The sequence below is a fragment of the Microchirus variegatus genome (assembly GCF_963457635.1).
Source record: "Microchirus variegatus genome assembly, chromosome: 18".
Classification (NCBI taxonomy): Eukaryota; Metazoa; Chordata; class Actinopteri; order Pleuronectiformes; family Soleidae; genus Microchirus; species Microchirus variegatus.
The window spans coordinates 10,983,315-11,009,324 of NC_139819.1; the positions used below are offsets into that span (position 1 = coordinate 10,983,315).

General features: G+C 42.0%; 1 protein-coding gene across 2 annotated transcripts in view; it reads right to left on the minus strand.

Annotated features, from left to right (window-relative positions):
- efna5b (ephrin-A5b) overlaps positions 1 to 6,306 on the minus strand; it is a gene marked incomplete at both ends in the record, with an annotated part of 91,951 nt that extends 85,645 nt beyond the window's left edge. For both annotated transcript variants that reach the window (XM_083904448.1, XM_083904449.1), the window contains one exon: positions 6,182 to 6,306. In XM_083904448.1, coding sequence (XP_083760574.1) covers positions 6,182 to 6,306 — 125 coding nt within the window. The remainder of the gene's footprint in view (positions 1 to 6,181) is intronic.
- Between the last annotated feature and the right edge of the window lie 19,704 nt (positions 6,307 to 26,010).

Sequence of the window (26,010 nt, forward strand, 5' to 3'; positions counted from 1 at the left end):
AAATGTATTCAGCTTTGCTCTCCCAAACTCTGCACTTGAAAATGCTTTAGGTTGAGAGCAGGGGGGGGGGGCACAAGAAGCTATCAGACAGAGTCTTCTCAGTAGCGCCCCTCTCTGGTGAGGGATGATGGATAAACCAAGCGTTACTACAGTAACAGCTGCCTCTATGCCTCCATCTTACAGAGCGGAGGAGCTGAAGACTGATATGGTGGCGCCATTTTCAGCCACGGACGAGAGCGCATGATACACAAACTGCTCCAAGATATCGGACCTGCAGCAATTTCTGTGATCCTGTTCGTGGCTCCTGTTGTGGGGTTTTAACAAAAGGAGATTTTGGTGGGAGTCACATTAACCTGAGAGCAAAAAAAACAAAAACTTTTTTTTTCTTTTTTTTCTCCTTCTTTTTCCATTAACAATGTTCACAATAACCACAAATCTACCCGAGCGATCACAGCAAAAAAATGCGGCTTTGGACTGAAAGCTCCCACAGCTGCTCTGGGGTGGCACAAAGTAACATAAGGAAAAATAAAGAAACAGTTCGGAGAGGAAAAAAAAAAAAAAAGTTTCCACAACTTTCAAAAATAAGGCCGTCAAAAGTTGGGACAGAGAGAAAAAAAAAAAAAAACTCTGAATAAACATATGCATTTAGTAGAAAAGCAACCAGCGAGTGAGTTAGGGGGAAAATATCTTTATCATTCTCATGGTCGAATATATACGAGCATTAAGGTTTGCACATGTGGAGGTTGCATAAGCTGTTTAATACTTTATTTTTCCAAAGTAAGAGCTATAACGGAGAGAGTTCCCCCCCGAAAGCCACGGGCTGAACGAGAGCTAAAAGACAGATCGCTCGACTGATAGCAGCATTTCAGCACTCCGTCTGACCTTGGAGTGATTACTCTGAAAACAAAAACCTGGACATTAAAATTTTTGGTTCCCCAGGCGAGAGAGGGAAACGTGTCATTTTTCGGGGGGAAATTTTGAAATATCATTTTTATTAATAACTTGGTAAGGGTAATATGTTTCTAAAAAAAATAAAAATAATTGTTTGACTATATAATTTACAAAAGCAAACTAATATCTACTAACAAAATATAGACATTTAAATAAATCTGTTTTAAATGTCCCAAGAAGTAGTCGGAGAAGTTCTCAAAACTCAACAAACCATGAATGAGCGACAAAGATTATCACCCAAAATTTTTTTTAAATACTCCTTTAATTGTTAGTAATAAACTAACTTAGTGATTCTCAAGTTTATTTAAATATTAATTTGTTCCATATTTTTTCCTCAGTCAGTAGCTTTGATTTTTGTTAATTCTGAAATTACATTCCAGGACATAATCCTAAGTAGTGCGTCCCAGGATTTATTTGTCTCTTTACTTCACTTGAACGAGCGTGTCCATAACTGGAGCCCGCTGCCCTAACCCTGACGACAGGACTGCTTCTGTCCGCGCACATAGAACCTCCACAAGGGTCACGGCCAAGAGTTTCTCCCCCCCCCCCGTCTCCCACCGTACGCTACAGAACAGCTGCTCTGCTAAGCACATTGACTAAGCATTGACTACTGCCTGCTGGGCTCATTCTCTAGTTAACAGGGAAGGAAAATAAAAAAAAAAATTCTCATTTAAATTTAAAGTGCATTTACAGGTCTGGTGAGAAAACGCAGCGCCGTTTCCACCTAATAAAAGTATCACATTGCTGTTATTATTCTTATACTTATTATTATTACGGTTTTCTTATTAATTTTCCCCGTCAGGTTGTGCATTTATTTTCCTTTGTATCCGTGTGTCTCTCTGTGTTCCAGCAGCTTCTGGCTGGCACTTGTGTCAGTGCTACAGGCATCAGAGAACGACAGAGCAAAAGGGTCATTAACAAAAACTAATCAGACGCAGAGAGAAGGAGCGAGAGAGAGGGAGAGAGAGAGAGAGAGAGAGAGAGAGAGAGAGAGAGAGAGAAGACGAGGGCCCGAGCAGGGGAGGGGAGTCAAACTCGATATGGACAAAAGTCCCCACTTCAGCAACTGTAAGTACATTTTAATATATAAATCTGACTGAATTTTATAAAAGAAAAAAAAAATGTACACATCTGTTTAAGTCAGAGACGTGACTGGACTAACGCACACACACACACACACACACACACAAACACACACACATAAAAGCACAGAATGACAGGACGTTTATTCTTGTTCTACTGGTCTGTTACAGATAATAAGAAGTCCAAAGGAGAAAGATGTAATTATTCTGCTATATGAGTCTGAGGGAGAGGAAACGAGCCCTATATGACCTCATGGCTCATTTGGTTCTTTCAAGCTCATGCACACACACACACACACACACACACACACACACACACACACACACACACACACAAGAACATGTACAAACAAAGAAACGGCTGCAACAAAGCAACGTTGTCTGCGATGCCAGCGAGAGACGACTGCTCTATAAAAGGCCTCCAGTTACAAAAGTGGGAAATCACACAAACACGGCGCACTCCTCGGCTGTTTGCTTATGCACCCAAATACTTATCACCTTGAGCGGTTTTTGCATGATCACAACAACAAGCCAATATGTTCACGTATAATCAGAGATTAAAACCAGAGACTCTGGAACAAGTTTGGCATTTCACGACGAAAGACAACCTTTCTGCACGTGACCCCTCTCTCTCTCTCTTCTCCCTATAACCTCAGAGTGCTGTAGTAGCGTCTGACCTCTGCAAAGTATTCTTGCACCATTAACTGTGGAGGGACTCTCAAAATGTCTAATTGTTTTCTGAGCCCAGCAGGGAGAAGCAGAGAGAGAGATAGAGAGAGAGAGAAGGAAGACGGGAAAGAAATAAAGGAGGAGAAGTGGAGCACTGAGAGGAGGGATATGGGGAAAAGGAAAAGGCCAGGAGGAAGACAAGAGAGTGAAGGAAGGGAAACTCTTCAGCATCCAAGCTGAGACATCATCAGAGCAAAATATTTCAAGTTAAAGGAACTCTAACAAATTAGATAAAATTCCAATCTAATCTACAAATTTCAGCCGAATGTCCTTGTATTCACGTACAATGATACAGTGCAGTAATGCTAAATCTCAATTCTTGCATGTTATTCTGACAAAACATGTTTTGCCCGTTTCAAACACAAAGTCTTGAGTTCCCTCTTTTGAATGATTTCTAATTGTCTGCAGTTATGAAAGTCTCTCAAACTCCTCAAAGAGAAGAAGTGGCCTTGTTAAGTTTTTTCTTTTCTTCACAAATCAATATCCACGTTCTTTTAGTCACTTTTAAACACTGATTGTTGTTTTATTCTTAAACTTATAACTATTCAAAGTTGGACTCTTTTTATTTATTTTCAGTGGATTTCACAGTGAATCAGCAGAGCAGGGCATAGTTCAAAAAAAAAAGTTGAGCTCAACAAACCAAACAATTCTTTTTGAGAGAAAATCAACCAACAGTTGGAAGGATTTTCTAGTTTGGATGATTTTTTTTTTTTTGTATGAAGCTGCAGTTTCATACGGTGAGAAAATGAACGGCGACAAGCGGCTGCTCCTGAAGGGAAGGTAGTAAAACAAGCTCTGCGTGAGTGACTTTTGTTCACACGAGAACCAAAGAAAGAGAGTGAGACGAAACAAAACTCATTTCAATTACCCTCTGACCATTTTTATGACAACTAAAACAAATTAGTTTTAGGTTAACACGTGACTCAGTTGCAGGAGCTGGTGTCGAAACATTCCCTGAAACCGTCTCTGGCACAAAGGCAGATCCAGTTTTGTCTCTACAGTAATGCACGGAGAAAGGGACTCAATATTTATTAACTGAATCATCAATAGACACGTTTGCCATCTCTCTCTCTCTGTGTGTGTGTCATCGCTGCTGCTGTTTTGTTACCTCTCTGGCTTCCTGCCTCAGCCCCTGCAGGGGTGAGAGTCAAACAAACTCTATTTGGAGTAAGTAGAACGGAGTGACTGTTGTTAGCCGCGTTACAGCTCTCTGTGGAAACCTATTTCCTCTCCTCAGAGCGTCAGAGAGAGAGAGAGAGACGAGGCTCGGGGAACTGTGTGTTTCTCACAGGTTTACTGCGGACGCAAAGGAGTGCAGTGTGGGTGCGAGGCGAAAAAGTTGTTTCTCTTCCAGTGTTAGTGTGTCAAATCTCAGATTAAGAGTAGATTTACATGAATTTCCTTTTTCTCTCCTAAGTACACTTTTTTTTTTTTTTAACCCCCTTCACGGAAACTAGAAAAACTTGTCAGCACATCTGGAACATATCAAGTAAAAACCGAGCAGTCGGTCAAGTCAAAACTATTTTTTTTTTTTTCCTCAAAAGTACAGTCTAATTAGAGCGAGTCTATCAATGGCAAAAATCAAGATTTCACTCCAAATTGTGTGTTTTTCCTCCAGTGAAGAAAGTGGCCCATAAATAAACAGGCAGGGTAAGCAGGAGCAGAGAGCACGACCACAGCAGTCACGGTCTACGTGTATATCACGCCGAGGATCTGCGCACCCTGTGAGACCCGGCCCTGACTTCAGGAGAGCCCCCTTCGTTTGTGCCCCTGACCGCTAATCGCTTCAGGCAATAAATCATCGTTTCCCCCCCCAAAAAAACTCAAACTTCAAACTGAATATAAATAGTTGTACAACAAATTCAGCGTTGTGCTATTAACGGGTTCTGTGCACACTTGAGCGGTAAGCTGAGGATTTGATTCAACAAATACTAAGTGCCATTGGCAGTTGAGTGAAAGATCTCTGTGCTCTGCACCTAGCGGCGGTTAGACTTAATAAGTCGGGGACAAAGCTGTGCAGTCTGAACTCGGTAAAGGAACTTTTTTTTTAGAAGGAAAACGCTGCCTCGACAAACGTGTAACACCGAACACTGAGTGACTCAAGGTTGGGGCTTTGACTGTAAAGAAACCTTTATTTTAACTTTGCTCGCACGTCCTCCGAGTTAACGGCACATAAAACCTTCACCTCGCTACTTATCGACTTTATCTCGGTGTAATATCAATTTTACATTGACAGATGGAGAGTGCACTTTTCTTTAAATAAGGCAATGTTCAAATTACGGATTTAGAAAAACATTTATATCAGGAGGCACTCTTTTATTTAAGGAAACTTTTTAGTGAACACAAAGTGGAACTTTTTAAAGGATTAGTCACTGTTTTTCTTTTCTCTTACTTGAAACCTTTTCACTTTTTTCTCATTTAGTTTTTTACATATATATTATGATAGCTTTATGTCACATTTATATTCGTACGGATTTATTTAAGCACATAAATTAAGGCCTGTTCTTGACTAAATGCCACTGGATTCCTTTTACTTCACAAATGCCACATATCTATTCAAATACTGTACATTATAATGCTGTAGTGCACACTCAAGAAAATATGTAGCTTAAGTATTATTTTGGCAGCAAAATGTGTAAATATCATTTTTCTCAAGTAATTTCTGTGACTTCTAATATTTAAGAAACACTCTTTTTAATATATATATTTTTTAAATCTCAGACCTGCATGGCCCTGTGGGTAATATCTTAATAACTCTATTGACATTTGTAAAGGAAATGTTTGACACAGAGACAAATATTAAGCTCTTAATTGCTGCATTTAGTTCCCAGTATGATGAAACTGAAAGTGCAAACAAAAGAAAGGAAAAGCTCTAAAAGACTAAAGAAGTTTCTCAAATCAAGACACTACAGTGATGTGAGGTAAATGTGGATTTGTGCTAATGTGGATCTGTTTGATGTTTATCTCAGTTGAGACTATAGTTCGATACTGGTGTTCCTGAGGCCCGCTGAGGTTGCGTAAATACCCAGAGTTTCAGCCAGAGTTTGCCGGACAATGCAACAAAACAACAATAAAGCTCCAGGTTTTATTGACTTTAACAGCTCCCAGTCTCTGTAAGCTACAGCTGAGTCATTCACTGGCGAATTTCTTTTGTGTCCAACACCAGGTGATGGATGTTATGGATGTTCATACCTTATTACGCACGGGTTTTAATCTATAGTCCCTCCAGGGGCGCGCTGTTCATAAACAGCCACGCATTAAGAAAGAAAATAGTCAAAGTCGCCCTTTACACATCCTCAGCTACACCCTGTATGTACAGCTACTGGCAAACTGCCCTCACTGCGGAGAATAAACACCGATCCAGTTAAAAAACCTGCGTGATTCACGCCATGCGTGGAGCGATGGCCGGGGCCACTTACTTGGTGTTGGTCCGGTTCCAGAAGACAGCGTAGCGGTCTGCCACCACTTTGGAGCTGGGCTCCTGGCTGAAAACACACATCAACAGCAGCAGGCAGACAAACAGGACCATTTCCACATGCAGCATCACTACGGCGAAACTTCGGGGGGCACGTATCCCTTCTTCGGCGTGGAATCAGTCAGTCGAGTTGTTGCGAGCGCTTCAACCGGGGAAAGGGGGGGGGACGAGTCTCATTCACATGTGGCCGCGTTGCGTTTCACGCGCAAATGGCGAAGAAATGCGCACAGCAACGGGAACGACAGCGAGGGCGAGGGAGAAAAAAAAATGTGACCATTCAAGTGGACACTTGTGATGACACTTGTTCGGGTTTGACAGGGGCAGCAACGAAAACCCGAACGCGTCACTGCGTTTTCACTCCGATGCGGGGCGCGGGTCCGGGTGATTCATAGGCTTTTATTTCACGCAGTGGTGTCACTTCTGACAAATCCGTGGTGGTCAGGAAGAAGAAGAAGAAAAAAAAACAATATAAAGCCACTGCTGCACAGACAGAGAGAGATCAGCACACAGCACAACAGGCAGTGTCCTTTTTCTGTTGGTGAGATCCTCGCTCCGCTTCTGCAGGTACTGGATGCAGCCTGTGTGTCAGGGTAAATGACAACTGCTCAACACTTCTTCTTTACTCCAAAGCCCAAAAGCGCTGGGGATTAAACCAGTCTGAAGAAGTGATGGAGAGCAAACGGAGAGATCTGTAAAAGAGAGAGGCCCCAATGTGTCCAATGACGCCGTGTGGCGCACGTCAGATGTCCATGTTCTCCAGGCAACTTTTTAAACCCATACAATCGCTCTGTGGCATCTGAATGACAGCCTCAGTCTTTCGTCTCCAGCGTGTGGAAGAAATAATAATAATAATAATAAAAAAATGTTTCGCTTTTCTCAGCGATTTAGCGGAGGTGTCACAGCCGAGGTGGGGAGGAGTCCTTCTCGGTGTCAGCGGCGTGGATGTGTGTCTAGTGCGGTTCTCTCATGCGCTTCCCTCCGCGGAGACACTCGTATATGTCCACATCCCAAAGTGTCCTACTCATATATGAGCCATCGTGCGACGCGCAGGGGTGTGAGGGCGAGAGAAAAAAAAAGCTTGCGCTCTTCCATGTGCGTAACGCGCAGTCTTCCTCTCCGTCTATAATGTTTGGGGTTTAAAACGCCGGGACGCGCAGGGAGGTGAGGGCACAGGCAGGCAGCTCCAAACGCCGACTGAGAGAGTGGGTTTGGTTACGGGGGAGCGGGGGATAGTCCCATTGGTTTGAAACGATTTGAATGGGCGTCGCTCGAACAAAGCCAAACCCCCCTCCCCCCACACCCAAACCGAGCTAATTCAATTACAGAGAGGTAGCGGAAAGAAGGAAACGTTTGGAAGAGGTACACAGGACAGGGACGGCTCCCGGATCCTCCACTGTCAGATTCCGCCGCAGATATGTGCGCACAGGCGCTATTTAATTATATACAAACGGACGCAGCGGACCAAAGAAGACCGTGGCTCCTGTTTCTCTCATGCGCCATTCAGTTTGACTCGATTCCTGTGCGTTTTTGTTTAAAAACAAGAAGGAGAGAGAGATACAGGTCTGTTTTCAGGGGGAATATCAACATACAGTAATTATCCAAGGAGTTAATATAAAGGAAATAAATACATGAATAATTTGGCTTTTAAAAAAAAAAAAAAACAATAATTAAATAATTGTTTTATATTAATGATTTTTTTTCCCCCTCCTTATTTTTGAGGAATTCTACTCCAGAAAGGTCACATCTGTCCCACAGGTTCAGACCAACCGAGGAGGAGGAGGAGGGTGTTGGTGCTGAGAGATGGTGGCCATGCAGGCTGCGGGTTTCATATGGAACAGCGCATCCTGTTGCGGAGAGAGCGGACATGGTGAAGGACTGCAAGGCGCCGCTCCAGCGCCCAGACGCCCCGCAGTGGCAAGCAGGCGGGACAGCTGACTCATCAGCCAGAGGAGGGGGGGGACGGGGACAAATCCAAGTTCGAGTGCGCCGGGGGAGCCGCGTCTGTCGTCGCCTTAAATCAGACAAGTGCTCACAAGGAGGATTTATGAAACTTAAGAAAATGAGCAGCAGGCCCAAATTCAGGTGGGAAATGCTTAACGAAAATAACTGTAACATGAGTTCATACACATGAGTGTCTGGCTCTGTATGAAGGATTGTGATATTTCTCCAGATGTAGTCCTCATGCATGTCCTTTGTATGTGTGTGTGTGCGTGTGTGTTTAAATATGAAAAATTGGTTTTCATAAAAGTATGAACTTCATTTTCTCTAAAAGGCACAAGAGAATACAAGCACAGAGTAATGTGGCTTGAAATAATAGTCAAAGTTCATATGTAATATAGATTTATAAAGCTGTTTGGCCTTGAAAGAAAAAGCAGATTTTTTCTTTAAAGAGACACATACATATGTTCTTAAATGCAGTTATTCCAACAGGTGCTGCTACGGGAGGGGGGAGACAGAAAAAGGGAGGAAGAAAGAAGCGGGGAGGAACGGGTGAAAGGGCAGCTAATATTTTAAGATAATCCTCTTGACCTCCTCCCTTGGTCTGGTGTAAACTAAGAGCCGTTCACTTGCAGCTATCATCGCACAAGGGCACTCACACACACACACACACACACACACACACACACACACACACACACACACACACACACACACACACACACACACACACACACACACACACACACACGTACACCCCTGCAACCGTCACACAACAAACTCAAGGCAAGTTTATATCACGTAAACACATTTTCTCAAGCTTCTTTTTTTGGCACAACACACACACACACACACACACACACACACACACACACACACACACACACACACACACACACACACACACACACACACACACAGACACAGACAGAGAAGACACTACCAACTACCGGATGAGGAGGGGTGGGAAGGTCAGCTCAGAGGTCAGTCAACATGGCTGTTTTCACACTCACTTTTACAGCCGTGACTGCATTCCTCTCCTGCTGTGTCCATCTCTTTCCCCCTCTTGCGCTCACACACACACACACACACACACACACGATAACAAGCATATTTAACTGACGAGTGCGCCGAGCACGTACCCCCAGCTGCTTTCATTTTCTCCGGGCATAGAAACAGAGCTTTTCCCTCGCCATTGCCTTCTTAACCTGCTGTCACTATCATATTGTGCTGCGTTGATTACTTCTCATGCGGGGTCTATTTTCTCCCCTTGTCCGTTATCCACGCGTTACAGAAGAGTGGTGCAAAACAAATGGCTTGAACTCAATCCCACCCCCCCCCCCCCCAAAAAAAGGTTTATTTTTCTGTTTGATAGATTAGTGCAAAAGAAAAACAATACCAACACGGACTCAAATGATGTGGTTGATGAGAGGGGATGTAAATGTGAGGGATTGTCCTGCACATGCACTTATTTTCCTCCTCTTTCACAGTCTCTGGTGTGCATTCTCATGACTGTTTTTCCCCCCTTTCTGTGAAACTATTTAACTTTGACGTTTTATTGTCCAATTCAGTTTAGGGCTCATAATTCTAGTAATTCCTTTTTGATGCATAACTGGTTTCATCAGGGCCTTCAATTTGGGTAAAAGTGTCTGGCCTCAAGCCTAAGAATTTCCTCATATCACACTTCTTTGTGTATGCTCACTTTGCCAGGTCACGGCAGGGTGAAATGAGGAGGGGGGGGGGGGGGGGAATCATATCTACTTCTTTTTTCTTTCTTTTTTTCTTTTTAAAATGTTATTGTTCTTTTGCCAACAGGACAATTATGGACTGCATCACCACACAGACTTAAAAAAATGTCTGTCTGGTGTCAATATGGCAGACCGGGCTTGCCAACAAGCAATTATGGACATCAAAACACAACGAGATCCAAGAGAAGAGATTCGCTCTGTATTTGTCAATTAGGTGTGTGACACCTGCAAAAAAAAACAAAAACAAAAACAAAAACATGCACACTGTTTGGCAAAATATCAATCTAAACTGTCCCAAATATGTGCCATATCTAATTTTCTTTTTCTTTGGGTCTGTTGGAAGTGGATTTCTGCGGAGAGCCCCCGAAAGTGACATGAGAAAAAAAACTCGAGATCTCTACTTTGAAACTTGAGATTTAAAAAAAAAAAAAAAAATCTCATGTCACTTCAGGGGCTCCGTAGATTTCATTTGCTGGTTATGAGATGCCCTCACATTGGAACATAGATGTAAAGCTATAGCACAGACAAAGTGGCACCTTGCAGGTATTATGGATGCCTTTAATATCATAAACCATAAAAAAGGAATCATTAAAGCTGCTCTCAAGACACGTATTAAAGCTTTCCTCATTTTCATATTTCTATAAAGTGTGCCTGTACACGTTTACAAGATATGGCCTTCCCTTAATGTTAAGTCTGTTTACAGTGATGCAGAGCGGCACCGGGATACAGTAGATCGAGTACAGTAAGGTATCTGGGTAATGATCTATTCAGACGGTGTAGTTCCAAATGTCATTGATATACAGCTCACACGTCCATAAATATGATGCTCTTTCACAATAGCAGTGCAGTGGGATCCTTGTCAGTTAGAATAATTGAGAGCATTGTCCATGCGTTTTTGCCCGGTAACCCCATTCACACTATCATATGCTCCAAACTGCAACTGCAGATTAGGTTGGATTACATATGAGTAGAAAATAGGATTCCACCTCTTTGGGCCTCAGATGAGATTTCTTTTAAAAAAAAATTTCATAGCTATTTCAGAAGATAATAATCATATTTCTCCTTTATACACAGGTTCCACCATGTGTTAAAAGAAAGGCACAGTATGTAAAGTTATCATCTGGCAACCAAAAAGACCACATCTTACACTCGAAGGCGCCCATTTATCTGTCGGAATTTAAATTAAACAAAAGCAAGCGTAGTATGCAAAACGTAACTGTCTGTATCCTGTATATTCATAAACCTGACACAAACCTTTCTCATTACATCTGAGCTCATCAAGAGCATTACCTCCCTACTACGTCTCGCTCTGTATTCCCCGCCACCTCCCTCCTTAGGATGCATATTAGATTAAAGATTTTATTGTCACACTCAATGCACTTAGAGCATTGGCAAACTAAATCACAGGGAGACAGCATGTCATAGAAGAGACACCTTGGGTTGACTAAGTCATGACGAGCCAGCGCAAATCGATGAGGGGGACTAATCGGATGTATCTGCTGGGACGGGGACCTGCCCAGAATTCAAATGATGGACGCCAGATGGGGGGGACTGATGTTGCCATTAGCGCGCCGCGAGTGCGGTAGACGTAGAGATGTAAGGACAAGGACTTTCTATTCAAAACGGGAATCAAGTTTTCAATAGTGACAGCCAAGGTCTTTGTATTCGTGGAGTGAAAGCAGAACCCTGCAGTAGAGATGGCGATGTTGGTGTGAAGAAAGAGCCTGTGTGAATTTTTGTTCTCGCGACGGCCACTACAAGGACAGAAGCATTTGGAAACCCTCACTACCTGATTCGTACCTTCGAAACAGGATCATCCAGACCAGGGTTTCGCAGTGACCCACTGCCCTGCATGTTTTTCGCTGTTAGGGAACTTGTAAAACATGCACGGCACAGTGGGTCACCAGAAACCCTGATCTAGACAACATGTGAGTGATTTAAAAATGGACAAAGTTATGGAAAAACTGCAGTCTGAGGGGGGGGGGGGAAACACAACCTACATTGACAGGATGCAAACTGCAGTGTCTGGTGTCCAAAGCATACACTTTGCACAAATGCAGATTTTGTTACAGACCCAGGATAGCTGTGTTTGTGCCGGGCCAAGCCAAGCAGCTGCTGGCATATTTACTGTACGAGCATGTGAGTGATATTGATCCTCTCGTTTAAAAAGTGTCTTTTCCCCAAAATGTCTCACTACCTCAGTGTTGGATTCTCTCTCAAACCCCCCCCAAATTTAACTTCATTAAAGGAGTGTTTCTTAAGATCAAAAAGAGTGCATTCGTAATGGACTGCATGTGGGAGTCGCGCGCATAACTCATAATCTGCATATTTAGACTCAGTCATACATGTGTCGACGAGACTTCTGCCTTTAATGCGTGGACTCGTATCTCCTATCTTTAAAATAAATATTCCAGAGAGCAGATTTACTTCCTTGGATGAATGGGGTATGTCCACGCAGGCTCGTTCCTCCAGGGGTTTGAGACGTACCATCAGCTGATAAAGAATTAATAAGAGCATTCTTCATTCTTTAGCTGGATGTTATCAGCCAACACTGGTGTGAAAACAGCTGTTTTATGTCTGACCTGCACCCAGTTTCTCAGCAGCTTTACAGTTTTTTTTTTGTTTTTTTTACTGTCAGATTTTTTTGTTTTGTTTTCCCTGCCTCCCGTTTTATCCACAGTGAAATGAATGAAGGCTCGCACACACACACACACATACACAGAGAGCGGGCAGAAAACCACACAAACAGCCCACTGGCTCGGTAAATGTTTATTTGGTCTGCAACAAAGCAGTCGGTTTCTTTATGCCTGGTTGTGATGCATTGTGTTGTGTGATATTTTATCACACTGCACGCTAATGGCGTCAGCTCCAGCTGTTTGTGCTCCTAACTTTGCTGCAACAAAGTCCATATATCTGTGCTCACATGCATGAGGCACACACACACACACACCTCGTACTGTATGTGTGTACTTTCTCTCTAAATGCGTTGGCTACAACGATATTGAGTTACTTTTTTCTTGCTGCCGCTTTTAAACCAAACACTCCCCCCCATTTATTACCCTGAAGTGTATTATTTCCAGTGGGCAAATACTGGGTTAATGATCAAGAACACATAGCGCTCTTTCACATTTTATCCTTAGATCTCATTCAGAGATAAGTCTTAACTTATCCTCATTACAACAGGGGCCTGTGGAGGAGCAGATGACAAATCACAGTGTGTGATAATAAAGGTGACACTGTGAAAATCCCTTGGCTGGGCTCCATCTCATCATTATGAGAGCATTATGAATGGTTGTAATAAAAGTGAATTAAGACAGGACACGGCTGATATTGATATTATGAGCGTATTGTCCCTTCCCTAATGCGAACGGTGCTTCTGCAATAAGGCCCCGCAATTCAGAGACGCTGTGCTCCAACTCTGAGTGATGCTTACATACAATCATGACCTAAAAACTGGGAGGAGAGAGTGAGGGCAACTATTGAGTCCTCTTTTGTACTCTTTCATTACAGCTACGAATGTTTTTTTGATGTTGTTTGATATCCCTGACTACAGTGTGCAATGCAGCAGTCAAACAGCTCTATGGGCCTCACGTGTCTTTGAAGTCCCAGGAGGAAATTGATGTTCCACTGTCCCTTTATGGCTCTTCAGACTAAAGAAAATATAGATTCATAGGCCAGGACAAAGCTAATAGCCAAGTCTGTTCAAAGCAAAGGAAACGGAATAATAGCGCAGAGTGTCAGTGTCAAGCCAAAGCACATTAATCTCTCATTAATACCAGTTGATTCTCTTTTCAAACTGTACTTTCCCTGCTTCTGTCTTTCCCTCGTTCGCACTCATTCTCCGACGGGTGTTGGGTCTGTGGAAAAAAAGCCGCCGCTGAAGAGCTCAGCTATACATCATTGATGAGGGTACAATAGCATTAGTGTATGCTTAGCCTGCTAATTCTCGCTGCCGTTATGGAAAGTTTTCTAATCGGGGCTATTTGTAATTCTGCACATAAAAGGATAAGCTGAGATTCAAGCTGGCAAGAGGGCTTATGACACTGATCAAATTAAGATCATTCTCTCCCAACAGGAATACCTGATAATGAGAAATACAATTGCCACAGGGCGTATTGCTGACACGCTATTGACAAAGAGATTTTCCCAGCAGTATTTATGAGTAGGCATTTGTTATGCACATTGCATATGCAAAGATTTTCTCCAGCTACAGGCCATCCATTTTCATATGCTCTGCATTTTCATTCCAGGAGTGTTATTATGAACATCAAACTTCTACAAAATAACGCGATTTAATGTGTATTTGTTTGTCAACGTTGGCCCCATTGTGTCAGTCATACATTCCTGTGCCGTCTGTACAATGTGAGAATGTTTTATATCCCCTTGACGCCACGGTAATCCTCTCTCTCTCCAGATATCACTCAGTCGTTGAGGGAGACCGTTTTCCTTCTCATGTTCTTAATTTGTCTTTCTTTTTTTTTTAATGGAAGGAATGAAGGACACGTAAGAGAGAGCTTGGGGTAAACTCCCATCTGATTTGCTGTCAGTTGTGTTTGCACGCGTTTGCACACAACTGGCACAGAACATGTGCACGCAAGTGCCGCATATATTCGCGTTTCAAAAAACCTCGAAACACACCTAAACACATGTAGACGCAGACGCGCTGACACTCTCGCATACATAATCATAGATACGGCAAAGTGAAAACACAGCCTCGGAAAAAATTACGGGGCGGAAAACCCTCAGGGTGTGTTTTCTCCTCTCGGAAAATATTTGGTATAATCCTATCTGATAGTGAAAGAGAGAGGGGAAGCACACAAAGAGAGTGAATAGGAAATGTTCTTTTTTGTCTTCGTTGTTGTTGTTGCTCTTGTTGTGACTTATAAACACATGGAAAAGACTTTTAAAAAGTGACACCCATCACACCTGTGTTGTCATCAATTTTCTTCTCATCCCCTAATGAAATATGATGTGAGTGTATGGTCCGCTGATAAAACCCAGGAAAGTGTGAGGTCACTCCGGTATTCCCAAATGTAACATCAATCACGGTGACTTACAGAGAACTAAAGCACAAAGTCCGAGGCAGTGTGGATCAGCACCTCCAAAATAGGTGGGATCAGGGAAATAATGTCACTGGCATTTTGCTTTAATCGCAGCGTAGACCCTATATTACTGAAGTGTGACACTTTAATTACAGTGATTAGAACTAGCGGGAACATACGTATTTGTTGTCCTCAAGATTTGTGGCAGCAAAAAACGAACGTTGGTGAACGCAATCATCATCATCATCATCACCATCAAAAATGTGAAGGATAAATAGGTTCACAAAATACATTTTTGACGTATCCTACAGCAAGGTCTGCGGATTATCCAGAGTACGCTTGTTGTTTCTGGAAAAGATCAGTTGATTTTTGAACACACTTTTTCAATTTCGTGGCAATCTGGACTGGGTGTTGACATACAGTCTCAAGGACAGATTTCTGAAAATCTGGACCAAGAAAACAACTCTTTGCATGGGTAGACCTCATGAGAGACAGTTGGGGGGGATTAAAGTTTTATATAATATATATATATATATATTTTTTTTTTTTACAAGATTCTCTCCACTGCTCACTGTTAAAACAGAACCTGATTAGCTCTGTGTGATACGTACCAGTGTTACCCACCAAACTCCCACACCTGCAGGCGAGTACAACACAGAGCTGCCCTCTGAACTGCCATGTTTGACTAATACCGTCTTGTCAGCACTATATATCCCTGCAGCTCAGGATATTGGAGCAATTACCTTCATGCAGCACCCCCTTGGAGCACGGAGGTCATCGGAGCCCAATTCATTTGTAGGACCCAGTCAAACACACCCTAACAGCGCCGACGCTGACTTGTTAGGGAACAACGAGGGTCGTCATAATTAGCTGTGACATTTGCTGAAAGAGAGGCCAAGTAGGCCCCGGCCTCCACTGAGATTTCGGCATCGAGAAAGAGAGATCTATCAGAGAGAGAGAGAGAGAGAGCAGTCTTTCACCCTCCTCTCAAATGGATGTCATTGCCTAAAGGGCCTTTCTGCCAATCAGCAACTTCCCAACCGAATCATTTGCATCATAACAAGCCTCTCATGATGCACTTTGAATACATTTGTTGTTCACTTAATCACTGGAATGAAAACAAAGTTTTGTTGCAACAATGATTCAATCAGATTTTTTGTGTTGTAATTACAGAGGTGTTAGATTTTTTTTTTTTTTTTTGCACACAGAACACACATTACATCTCTTTCCTCTAAAAACAACTTAACGGTTTTTATTTATTTAAACCCATACACAAAAGAACGTCCAGTTGTGTTGTCTGCTAATAATTAACGCCTGCATGAAGAATTTGGGATGATAACAACTTCTCCCTGCCTCTCCTCAAACACTATAATTCCACGGGTGGATGAGTGTTTGAGTGTGGGACAGGAACTTTAATACCTCGGAGCAACAGTGTTGGCTGGAGATGCCACATAAGTCAGTGTATCATGAGTGAAACTTATTGCCATCGGTGAAGGCCTATAGTGGGCCAGAAGCCATCAGCTGAGTGGGTGGTTTATCCGCGTTTGCCCTGGTATTCACTCTGAGAAAAGGATGCAAAGCCATGTGCGACCTTCTGATGTGGTGAGTGATCCTGGGTGCATTCATACCCTTTTTCTTCGAGTTACCCTCTTGTGATCAGATCACCTGAGATGGACTGAATAGGGCCTTCGTCTCCTTTATGCGTCTCCTGCGAAATATGCTGCATGTACACTATGACTAAACGTGCTTCGATGCAGACACATCTGGTGTCCATTAGAGACACATTCTTAGGTCAGGAGCTACAGGATATTTAACATTTCCATCAAAGACCCCAGATGACAAGGTAATGTCTTGGACAGAGACACGGCCTCATTAAGTGACTTGCATTACTCTTATGATCCGAAAAAGAAAAATGACAGTAATAATTTTAAGATCGTTAAAGAAAAACACTTGTCAAAGGCCCAGATGATGAATTTCAGCAAGTTTACAAGTTCATGCAAGACACACACAAAAAAAATGATGAACATTTGTTGTGTCTTGCCGTGGTTTTCCCCTCGAGGTACGGAAATGTAACGCGCATGTCTGAGGAGCAGTAAAACAAAAAATGTGATGTCAATCAGTCCCATGTCTTGGGAATGAAAAGAGACAGATGGATCACTTTCAAAAGATAAATGAGCATACGAACGTAATGATTTGCTCACTGCCACCCATGAAGTGTGTTAACTTGTTCACCTGTAGCAATATCTCACTCTCTCTCTCTCTCTGTGTGTGTGTGTCTCCCCCTCTTTCTCTCTCTCTCACTTCCTTGCCCTAGGCAGGACATGGGGCCACCTGCCACTGTGAAGCAGTAACATGGGCAGCAATGACAGCGCTCCGATGGATTTGAACACCACTGCAGGCCTGGAGGCAGAGAGAGAGAGAGAGAGAGAGAGAGAGAGAGATCTATTGCCTACCACAGGAACAAGCCAATTAATTATGCAAATCACACACGGACTCTACCATTTGTGGCGGAAGTACATGCTGCATGGTAATTGGCCATTTACAGCAACGTATATAATACAGCGGGCGAGGTCACTGTTCCTTTCAAACCTGTCAAATACTGATGTATATTAATTGCTGCCATCACAATAACCATCAAATTGTCTTTTGAGGCATTCTGTTAATGCTGTGAAAGTAATAGACTGTCCTCGCCAGAAATTAAAGGGGGGCCTGACGTGACTGTTTCTGACACAGGGAGGAAGGAAACAGAAAAAAACAGCAACTGTCTCTGTTTGGGCTCTTGCTTCGATTCGCACTTTTGTGAGCGAACCAAACCGACTGGACAACGTCCACGATGTTGCAACAGCTGCTCGCCCGAAATGAGCACATGAAACTGCCCAACGTGAGCAGCAGGTGAGGCGGCGAGCTGTCCGGCGCGTCGCTCGGTCCATGAGACGAACGCAGCGGTACCGGAAGAAGACGGCGGAGAGCGAGAGACGTGCCGCTGTGGTTTACACGGACGCCGAGCGAGGATTTAAACGTTTTCAGATCACGTTATAATTATGTCCATAAAGTCATTTTCAGGCGGAGCAGAGTTGGGATGGGCTTTCACACCTGCCCAAACGAAGCAGATGTCCGAAGGAAAGGACCTCTGGTCTGTTTAACCTGAAACACCTGGAAAAAAATGCCTGTAAAACCTAGACCTATTTCAGAAAGGACCTCTAAAACCTGAGGTTCAAATTCAGCAATTGTGTCAATGCCTACTAAATGATTGATTTCTCAGCCTCTGTAGCAGATAGGAACACAATTCAAAATTGCAAAATGCATTTGGAGCATACACCTGTGGCTTTCCTGGGAAATTGAGTTTATTTAGATATACCTCCATAAAAAAAAAGTAAAAGTAAAGTGAACAGCAATATTTTCAATTAAAAAACAGTAAGAAAATAAAGTAATATCAACTTGTGTCGGCGATCTCAACTTGTGTCAGTGCCTTGATTTTGCCCTGATGGACAGGGAAGAAGAACAGCATGTAATGACTGTAACAGTCTGCTTCACATGTCATGCCATAGTGCAGGGGTCTGCAACCTTTAGAATGAAAAGAGCCATTTTTGTCCCCTCTTCACTCAAATAAATTAATCTGGAGCCACAAAACCTATTTGATCCTAAAAATGAAGATAAAATCGCATGTAAAGTTGTCTTTTTTCACACATATATACTCTATTTAAAGAACCACAGTTTGTCGCAAGTTGATACCCAACCTTTAAAGTGTAGAAAAATGACGAATAAAAATATTTTTTATAGTATTTTATTAGCTTTTGGGGGAGGTTTTTCAACTGGATGTGAAGGATAAAACATCAAAACGCCATTTATGCCTTTATCTTGACAAAAAAAGTGTGAAAATTCTTCAACGCAAGAAGGAGCCGCTACAGAGAGGCTGAAGAGCTACATGAGGCTCCAGAGCCGCAGGTTGCAGACCCCTGCCTGGTATGCGGTTGAAAACCAGTCACTTTCATAAACCAGAGGTGGAAAGTAACGAAATACATTTACTCAAGTCACTGTATTGAATACTTTTTTTGTGTGTATTTTGTATTTTTTTTTATTAAGTACAATTTAAAATCAGGATTTTGTATTTTACTTGAGTACGTATTGACTCAAGTTTTGTACTCAGTTATTTTATAAATCCTATCCATTACTGAGTAAAAATTCAGCACAATGAAGACCTACATGGGGAAAATATACACCAGAACCAGACGAATGATGATGTGATTAGCACCAGCACTGGTGTGAGCTCCAAAATAGTTTTGTATTTTCTGACCCCTTGTCATATTTCTACTACCTTCACACCCCACGCAAAGTAACTAAGTAACTTTTACTTAAAGTACATTTCAAATGAACTACTTTTTACTTCTACTTGAGTACATTTTCAGATGACTACTTTTACTTGTACTTGAGTAATATTTCATCAAAGTATTGGTACTATTTTTGTACTTTTTCCACCTCCGCTCATAACCTTCAAAGTCTTCGTCGTTATCGTCGACCTCGTCGTCTTCAAACATAATTATGTCGTAACCATAAATCCCGGTCGATTTGGTTCAGTGCGTTCGATGTCATCGAAGCTGTGAAACTCCTCAAAATCACTGCCTTCAGAAATCTCTTCATCCTCCATGTTTACCTGACGTATCCGCTTTCCCGGCGTCAATGGTAGAATTACGCAACAGCGCCCCCGGCTTTAATGGTAGAAATGTGGCAATGCTTTCCCAGCCTCAATGGGTGAAGGCACACAAACAGCTGTGGTGTCAAAGCACCCTAGTTAGGTCAACTATTGGTTCTATTATTTAATGTGCTCTAATGGTTTTCTTCACTTTCTTCTCTGCATTACAGCTGCAATAACACAGGTGACCGAAAACAATTATTGCTGAGTCCTAATCTCCATGATTCAATATTTCCATCGCGTGTTGCAATTTCTTATACTTTTACTTTTACACGTGGTCAGCTTTTGTCTGTCCGGACCCTCGCAGACTAATCACAGGCTCACAAGCCTGAAAGAGATTTATCGCCGGTTCCCTTTCAGAGTTGACGCAGGATGAACTTCAGATAGCCTCTTTGTGCTCGTGAAACAATGACACATCAGACGCGGCAAGTCTAATGTTGTTTTTCTGGTATTAACTGGAATCAGCTGGGGATTTTCTTCTTTTTTTTGCTCAGAAAATGCTTGCCTTACAGTTTGTGTCGGCGTCCACTTGAGGGTCTACGACGCGGACATGACGGAAGCGAGGAAGAACGAAGAGGATAAGAAAACGAGGAGACGCAGAGAATGAGGCAATATATATGGAAGATATGGACAGAGCTTGATTCTGAGACAACAGATCCCCTTCAAAAGTCTCTGATCATAAATTAAACATGTGCGTCTTAATAATACGACATGGGGGGAAAAGGAATCCCATCCCAAATGGGCCCTCCAGTGCTTTCTGTAGTCACAGTGTATCAAGGGTAGAATGCACGAAAAACCCCAACATGAGCTGCATCCGCATAGCAAGGCCATGGATGAATAGGAGAAGACAGACTGAGGAGGGTTTGATGGCGACGGGGGAACCAAAGGGTCGAGATGTGATTGTTGTTGGCAGGCCATCAAATTATCGCAAAAACTTAAAACAATGCTGGAGGGTCATTAAAAGGAAAAGCCATTAAGTCCAAAGGAAGGATGTGATGCAAGTCCGGAAAAATGCAATTAAAGTCAGATCCTTTACAAACCTATTTTGCAATTCTCTCAAACAGTTCCTTGATGTACTGAGGGTTACTTAAGCGTCTGGATCGCAATTTGGTGCACACAAACAGCTAAAGTTTCCAATTTTATGAAGAAATATATGCTAAACATGGTTTAGGATACTGACAAGTTTCCTTTGGCATACATACTATAGTCTTGTTTTTATAGTTTTGTCAAATTTAAGACGACATGCTATAGTATGACTTTTTGGTCAAAAATTGGACGACATACTATAATATCACTTTTTGGTCAAATTTTGGACGACATGCTATTGTATGACTTTTTGGTCAAATTTAGGACGACATACTATAATATGACTTTTTGGTCAAATTTAGGACGACATACTATAATATGACTTTTTGGTCAAATTTAGGACGACATACTATAATATGACTTTTTGGACAAATTTTGGACCACATACTATAGTATGACTTTTTGGTCAAATTTTGGACGACATACTATAATATGACTTTTTGGTCAAATTTAGGACGACATACTATAATATGACTTTTTGGTCAAATTTTGGACCACATACTATAGTATGACTTTTTGGTCAAATTTAGGACGACATACTATAATATGACTTTAAGTCAAATTTTGGACGACATGCTATTGTATGACTTTTTGGTCAAATTTTATGCTAAACATGGTTTAGGATACTGACAAGTTTCCTATGGCCTCTGTTTTTGGATGTTGTTTTTTTTCCCTGCAGTGAGCATGAACGCCAGAGCGAGAGGAGCATTCCTGTTGTTTGTTCCCTTCTTGTCCTCCTACAAGTAGCTATATGCACCTGTTAGGGTGTGCGTGGATGTCGGAGGGAAACGTTGTTTGTGTGTGCACACAGGGGAAGTGAGCGCGAAAGCTGCAGGAGCAGACAGATCGGAGCTCTCTGCACAGTGGTGCTAGAGGCAAACCATTAATTAAGCAAAGAGATAGAAATTGACCCAGCTGGTGGTACAACCCACATGCCCACGTTCTATGCACAAATATATGCACGCATACACATAACACTGAGCACTCTCTTGTAAGGAAAAAGAAAACAATGTCAGCAGATACATACAGTATACATACCTGCATGTGCACTGCAGTATTCAGAGATGAGTCTTCCCTCAGGCAAGAGACAATTAGTCAGTGAGCAAGGAAACGCTTTCATTTAATGATTTTTACGTCATCGTCTGGCTGGCTGTTTTTGTTTGTGTGACCGGTTTAGCTGCTTGTAGCAAAATGTTTAACAAGAGAAACACGCCCACCCAACCTCATGGTGCATTGTAGGTACACATGTATGAAGTCGACGACTGGTTATAAGAAAAGAAGAGACTTTTATGGTTTGGCTGTGGGGCTCCCAGGGAGCCACTGGGGCTTTGCTTTATCTCCGACTTTACGTCTTTGTCCCATTCATCATGTTGAATGCTGATAGTAAAAAAAACTTGACTCGCATACACAGGAGCCGCTCTGCTGCATTCCCTGCATCTGCCTACCTACAGCTACCTCTCGGTGTCTGTTTCCCTTATGCACACACACAGTCATGCTGAGGAAAAGAAGTTAAATCAGGTTGTTTAGATTGGCTGTCTCAGAGTAAATCCTCAGTGCTGGACCCTCTGGAGTGAGGTCATGGAAGAGCAGTCAATATGGATTAAGGCAAATTGCTGGGTTGTCCATGGGAGGAGAGGAGAGGAGAGGAGAGGAGAGGAGAGGAGAGGAAAGGAGAGGAGAGGAGAGGAGAGGAGAGGAGAGGAGAGGAGAGGAGAGGAGAGGAGAAGAGAGGAGAGGAGAGGAGAGGAGAGGAGAGGAGAAGAGAGGAGAGGAGAGGAGAGGACATTTTGGACGACATACTAATGTATGACTTTTTTGGTCAAATTCTGAACAATATACTATACTATGACTTTTTGGTAAAATTTTGGATGATATACTATAATATGACTTTTTGGTCAAATGTTGGACGACATAATAATGTATGACTTTTTGGTGAAAATTTGGACGACATACTATAATATGACTTTTTGGTCAAATTTTGGACGACATACTAATGTATGACTTTTTGGTCAAATTTTGGACGACATGCTAATGTATGAATTTTTTGGTCAAATTTTGGATAACATACTATAATATGACTTTTTGGTCAAATTTTGGACGACATACTAATATATGACTTTTTGGTCAAATTTTGGATGACATGCTATAATATCACTTTTTGGTCAAATTTTGGACATCATACTAATGTATGACTTTTTGGTCAAATTTTGGACGACATGCTAATGTATGACTTTTTGGTCAAATTATGGACGACATACTATAATATGACTTTTTGGTCAAATTTTGGACGACATACTATAATATGACTTTTTGGTCAAATTTTGGATGACATACTATAATATGACTTTTTGGTCAAATTTTGGACGACATGCAAATGTAGGACATTTTGGTGAAAATTTGGACGACATACTAATGTATGACTTTTTGGTAAAATTTTGGACGACATGCAAATGTAGGACTTTTTGGTCAAAATTTGGACGACATACTAATATATGACTTTTTGGTCAAATTTTGGATGACATGCTATAATATCACTTTTTGGTCAAATTTTGGACATCATACTAATGTATGACTTTTTGGTCAAATTTTGGATGACATGCTAATGTATGACTTTTTGGTCAAATTATGGACGACATACTATAATATGACTTTTTGGTCAAATTTTGGACGACATACTATAATATGACTTTTTGGTCAAATTTTGGATGACATACTATAATATGACTTTTTGGTCAAATTTTGGACGACATGCAAATGTAGGACATTTTGGTGAAAATTTGGACGACATACTAATGTATGACTTTTTGGTCACATTTTGGACGACATACTGTTGTACATACTATTTTTGGTCAGGAGAGGAGAGGGGAGGAATTTGATTGCTAGATTCCTGCAGCGATCTCTCTCCAGAGCACACCGATGCAGTTTTTGGAGCTTTGATTTCCAGTGTGATAATGTGGAGCAGGAACACAACACAGACACAACCGCACACACACAAAAAAAGCAGCATCAAAATACTCATATCAAACATAAACAGCATTATATAAACAAACACAAAGACTTTTCCACACTTGATACGCAGCACCTGCGTTTATAATAGAAAAGTATAGGACTCAACACGCTCACTTAGTCACACTAAACGTTTCACCTTCAAACACCCTCATACACGGTGCAGACGCCCGCACATACACAGACGCGACCAACGAGCCTGCACGCACAAGCGTCATCAAAACAATTGGCACGCATTAAACAAGTCTCCACACAGTCACTTACGCTATCTCTGTCACACATATGCACAAAGACAGAGGCGAGCACGTCGGCTCTCTGTTTCTTATTATCGGAGCATCCTGAGATGTGCTTTTGGGTGACATTTCCAAAAAGCTGTCACTGTTTCCTCTTTCAGATGTCCTTCTTGAATGTGGAGTTTTCTCGATATATATATATATAAAAAAAGAAAAGATGTTAATAATAATAATAATGGTGCCCCTGCTGTCTTTCGTTCACACATTCACAAAGCTCCATAATGGTAATTACTCTTCACATCGTGATTAGAACATATGCAGCCAGTGAATGGCCAACAGATGTGGCCTGATAATCCTGTGATTTGGGGATGAAGATAATTCTAAACCTGCCTTGAATACACAATCACCCTCCTTTTGAGAAACCTCTGCGGCTCCGTTTTCACTGTCCCGTTGTGGTTGAATGGATTTGGATTCCACTTGCAGAAAGATGCACCCAAAGGTTTATTTGCACATTTAATAAAATGGATTCAGGGAGATGTCGCTCATACTTTTTTACAAATCGAGTTTTTGGAAACAAACATTACTTTGGTTTCAAGAAGCAAAGACAAATAAATCTGCTTGAGCTTATCTTGTCCACATCTGCTCGTTTCGCCCATTTATCCAAGTATTTTTAAGCGCTGATCTAGTTTGTTTGTTATGACCAGTGCTGTTATTTCCGTATGGTTCCTGTTATTGTTGCAGTTTCCCCATCTCTTACCCAAATTTAACCCACTGCACTTAAAAAAAACTGCATTTAAAGCAGGGCTGGAAATTCAGGTTTACCCAGTGTGACCCGCTTGTTTCCCCACATTCACGTTTCCAGTTTACATGACAACAATAAATGACACACACTCCCAGACGTGAAGCTACGTTTTCAACTAAATGGAGTCATCAACAATTGGCTAAAAAGCTAAATACGTGAAGAAGAAGATGAATTGTTTTTGTATAAACAGCCACAGGTTGTCTGTGCAGGTGGCCACTTTGTCCCCCTGGGACACATAAGGAGGATCAAATTACCTGAACAATTGAAGGATCACACACTGACCTGCCCCACCGTCAACATGTGACTGACGTGCCACAGTTCTCAGGAAAGGCCTTGGGCTCCATTGAGTAATATCCATTACCCATCAAGCACCATGGCAGCCCTGGGCTGCCCATCACAAATGAAACCATCTGCCTCTTCCATCTGCACTCATTTTGCTCATTTTTCTTGGGCCAGACCAAATCCTCCCCCCCTCACCCCAATCTTGTCCCTCATGTGCCACAAGTTTCTTCCACCCTTGCTTTTTAAAGTCTGCCTCTTCATTCGCAGTCTTACCAAGTTGTCTTTGCCCTTTAAAAATTGTCCTCATTTTGGTATTTGTGTGTGGTCATGTTTTACGAAGCAAATTCCCCGCGTCGGGCCCGGTACTGTATGTGTGATCCAGAGTGTGTGTGTGTGTGTGTGTGTGTGTGGCTTAACGTCTTGTGTCTTTCAACATCTTAATAAAAATGGAGATTGCATCGCATCGCAACTTATTAATCAGCTCTCCCTGCTGCATCACTCAGCACGACTGCATGTGAACACGTGTGTCCCCATATATTAAACTTCATAAAGCACAGAGTCTTATCTGATTAAGCGATTAACATCTGTTTAAACTATAAGTAGCCTTAGGTGGTTCATATTCATTAAAACCGGCATGCTGGGAATACTATGGTATTTTTCCTTGCCTCCAAATCCCCTCTTTTGTTTTAATTATTTATACGTTTTCCTTTATTTCACCAAAACTTCACAGATAACCATCAAACCCTATACTTCAGCGTCAGCCTCAACACCTTCCGTGCTTATTTCGGGTATCTTTTCACTCATGGGTTTTCAATGTGTGAGTGCTAAGTTGACTTGATGTTTGTGTTTTTAAGTCTTATCAGACTAACGTTTAAGATAATGTTTTTTCAGCTTCCGTTTGCGGAGTTGTCTTAAACCCCGATCACGTGGTTGCCACGTAGCGCGT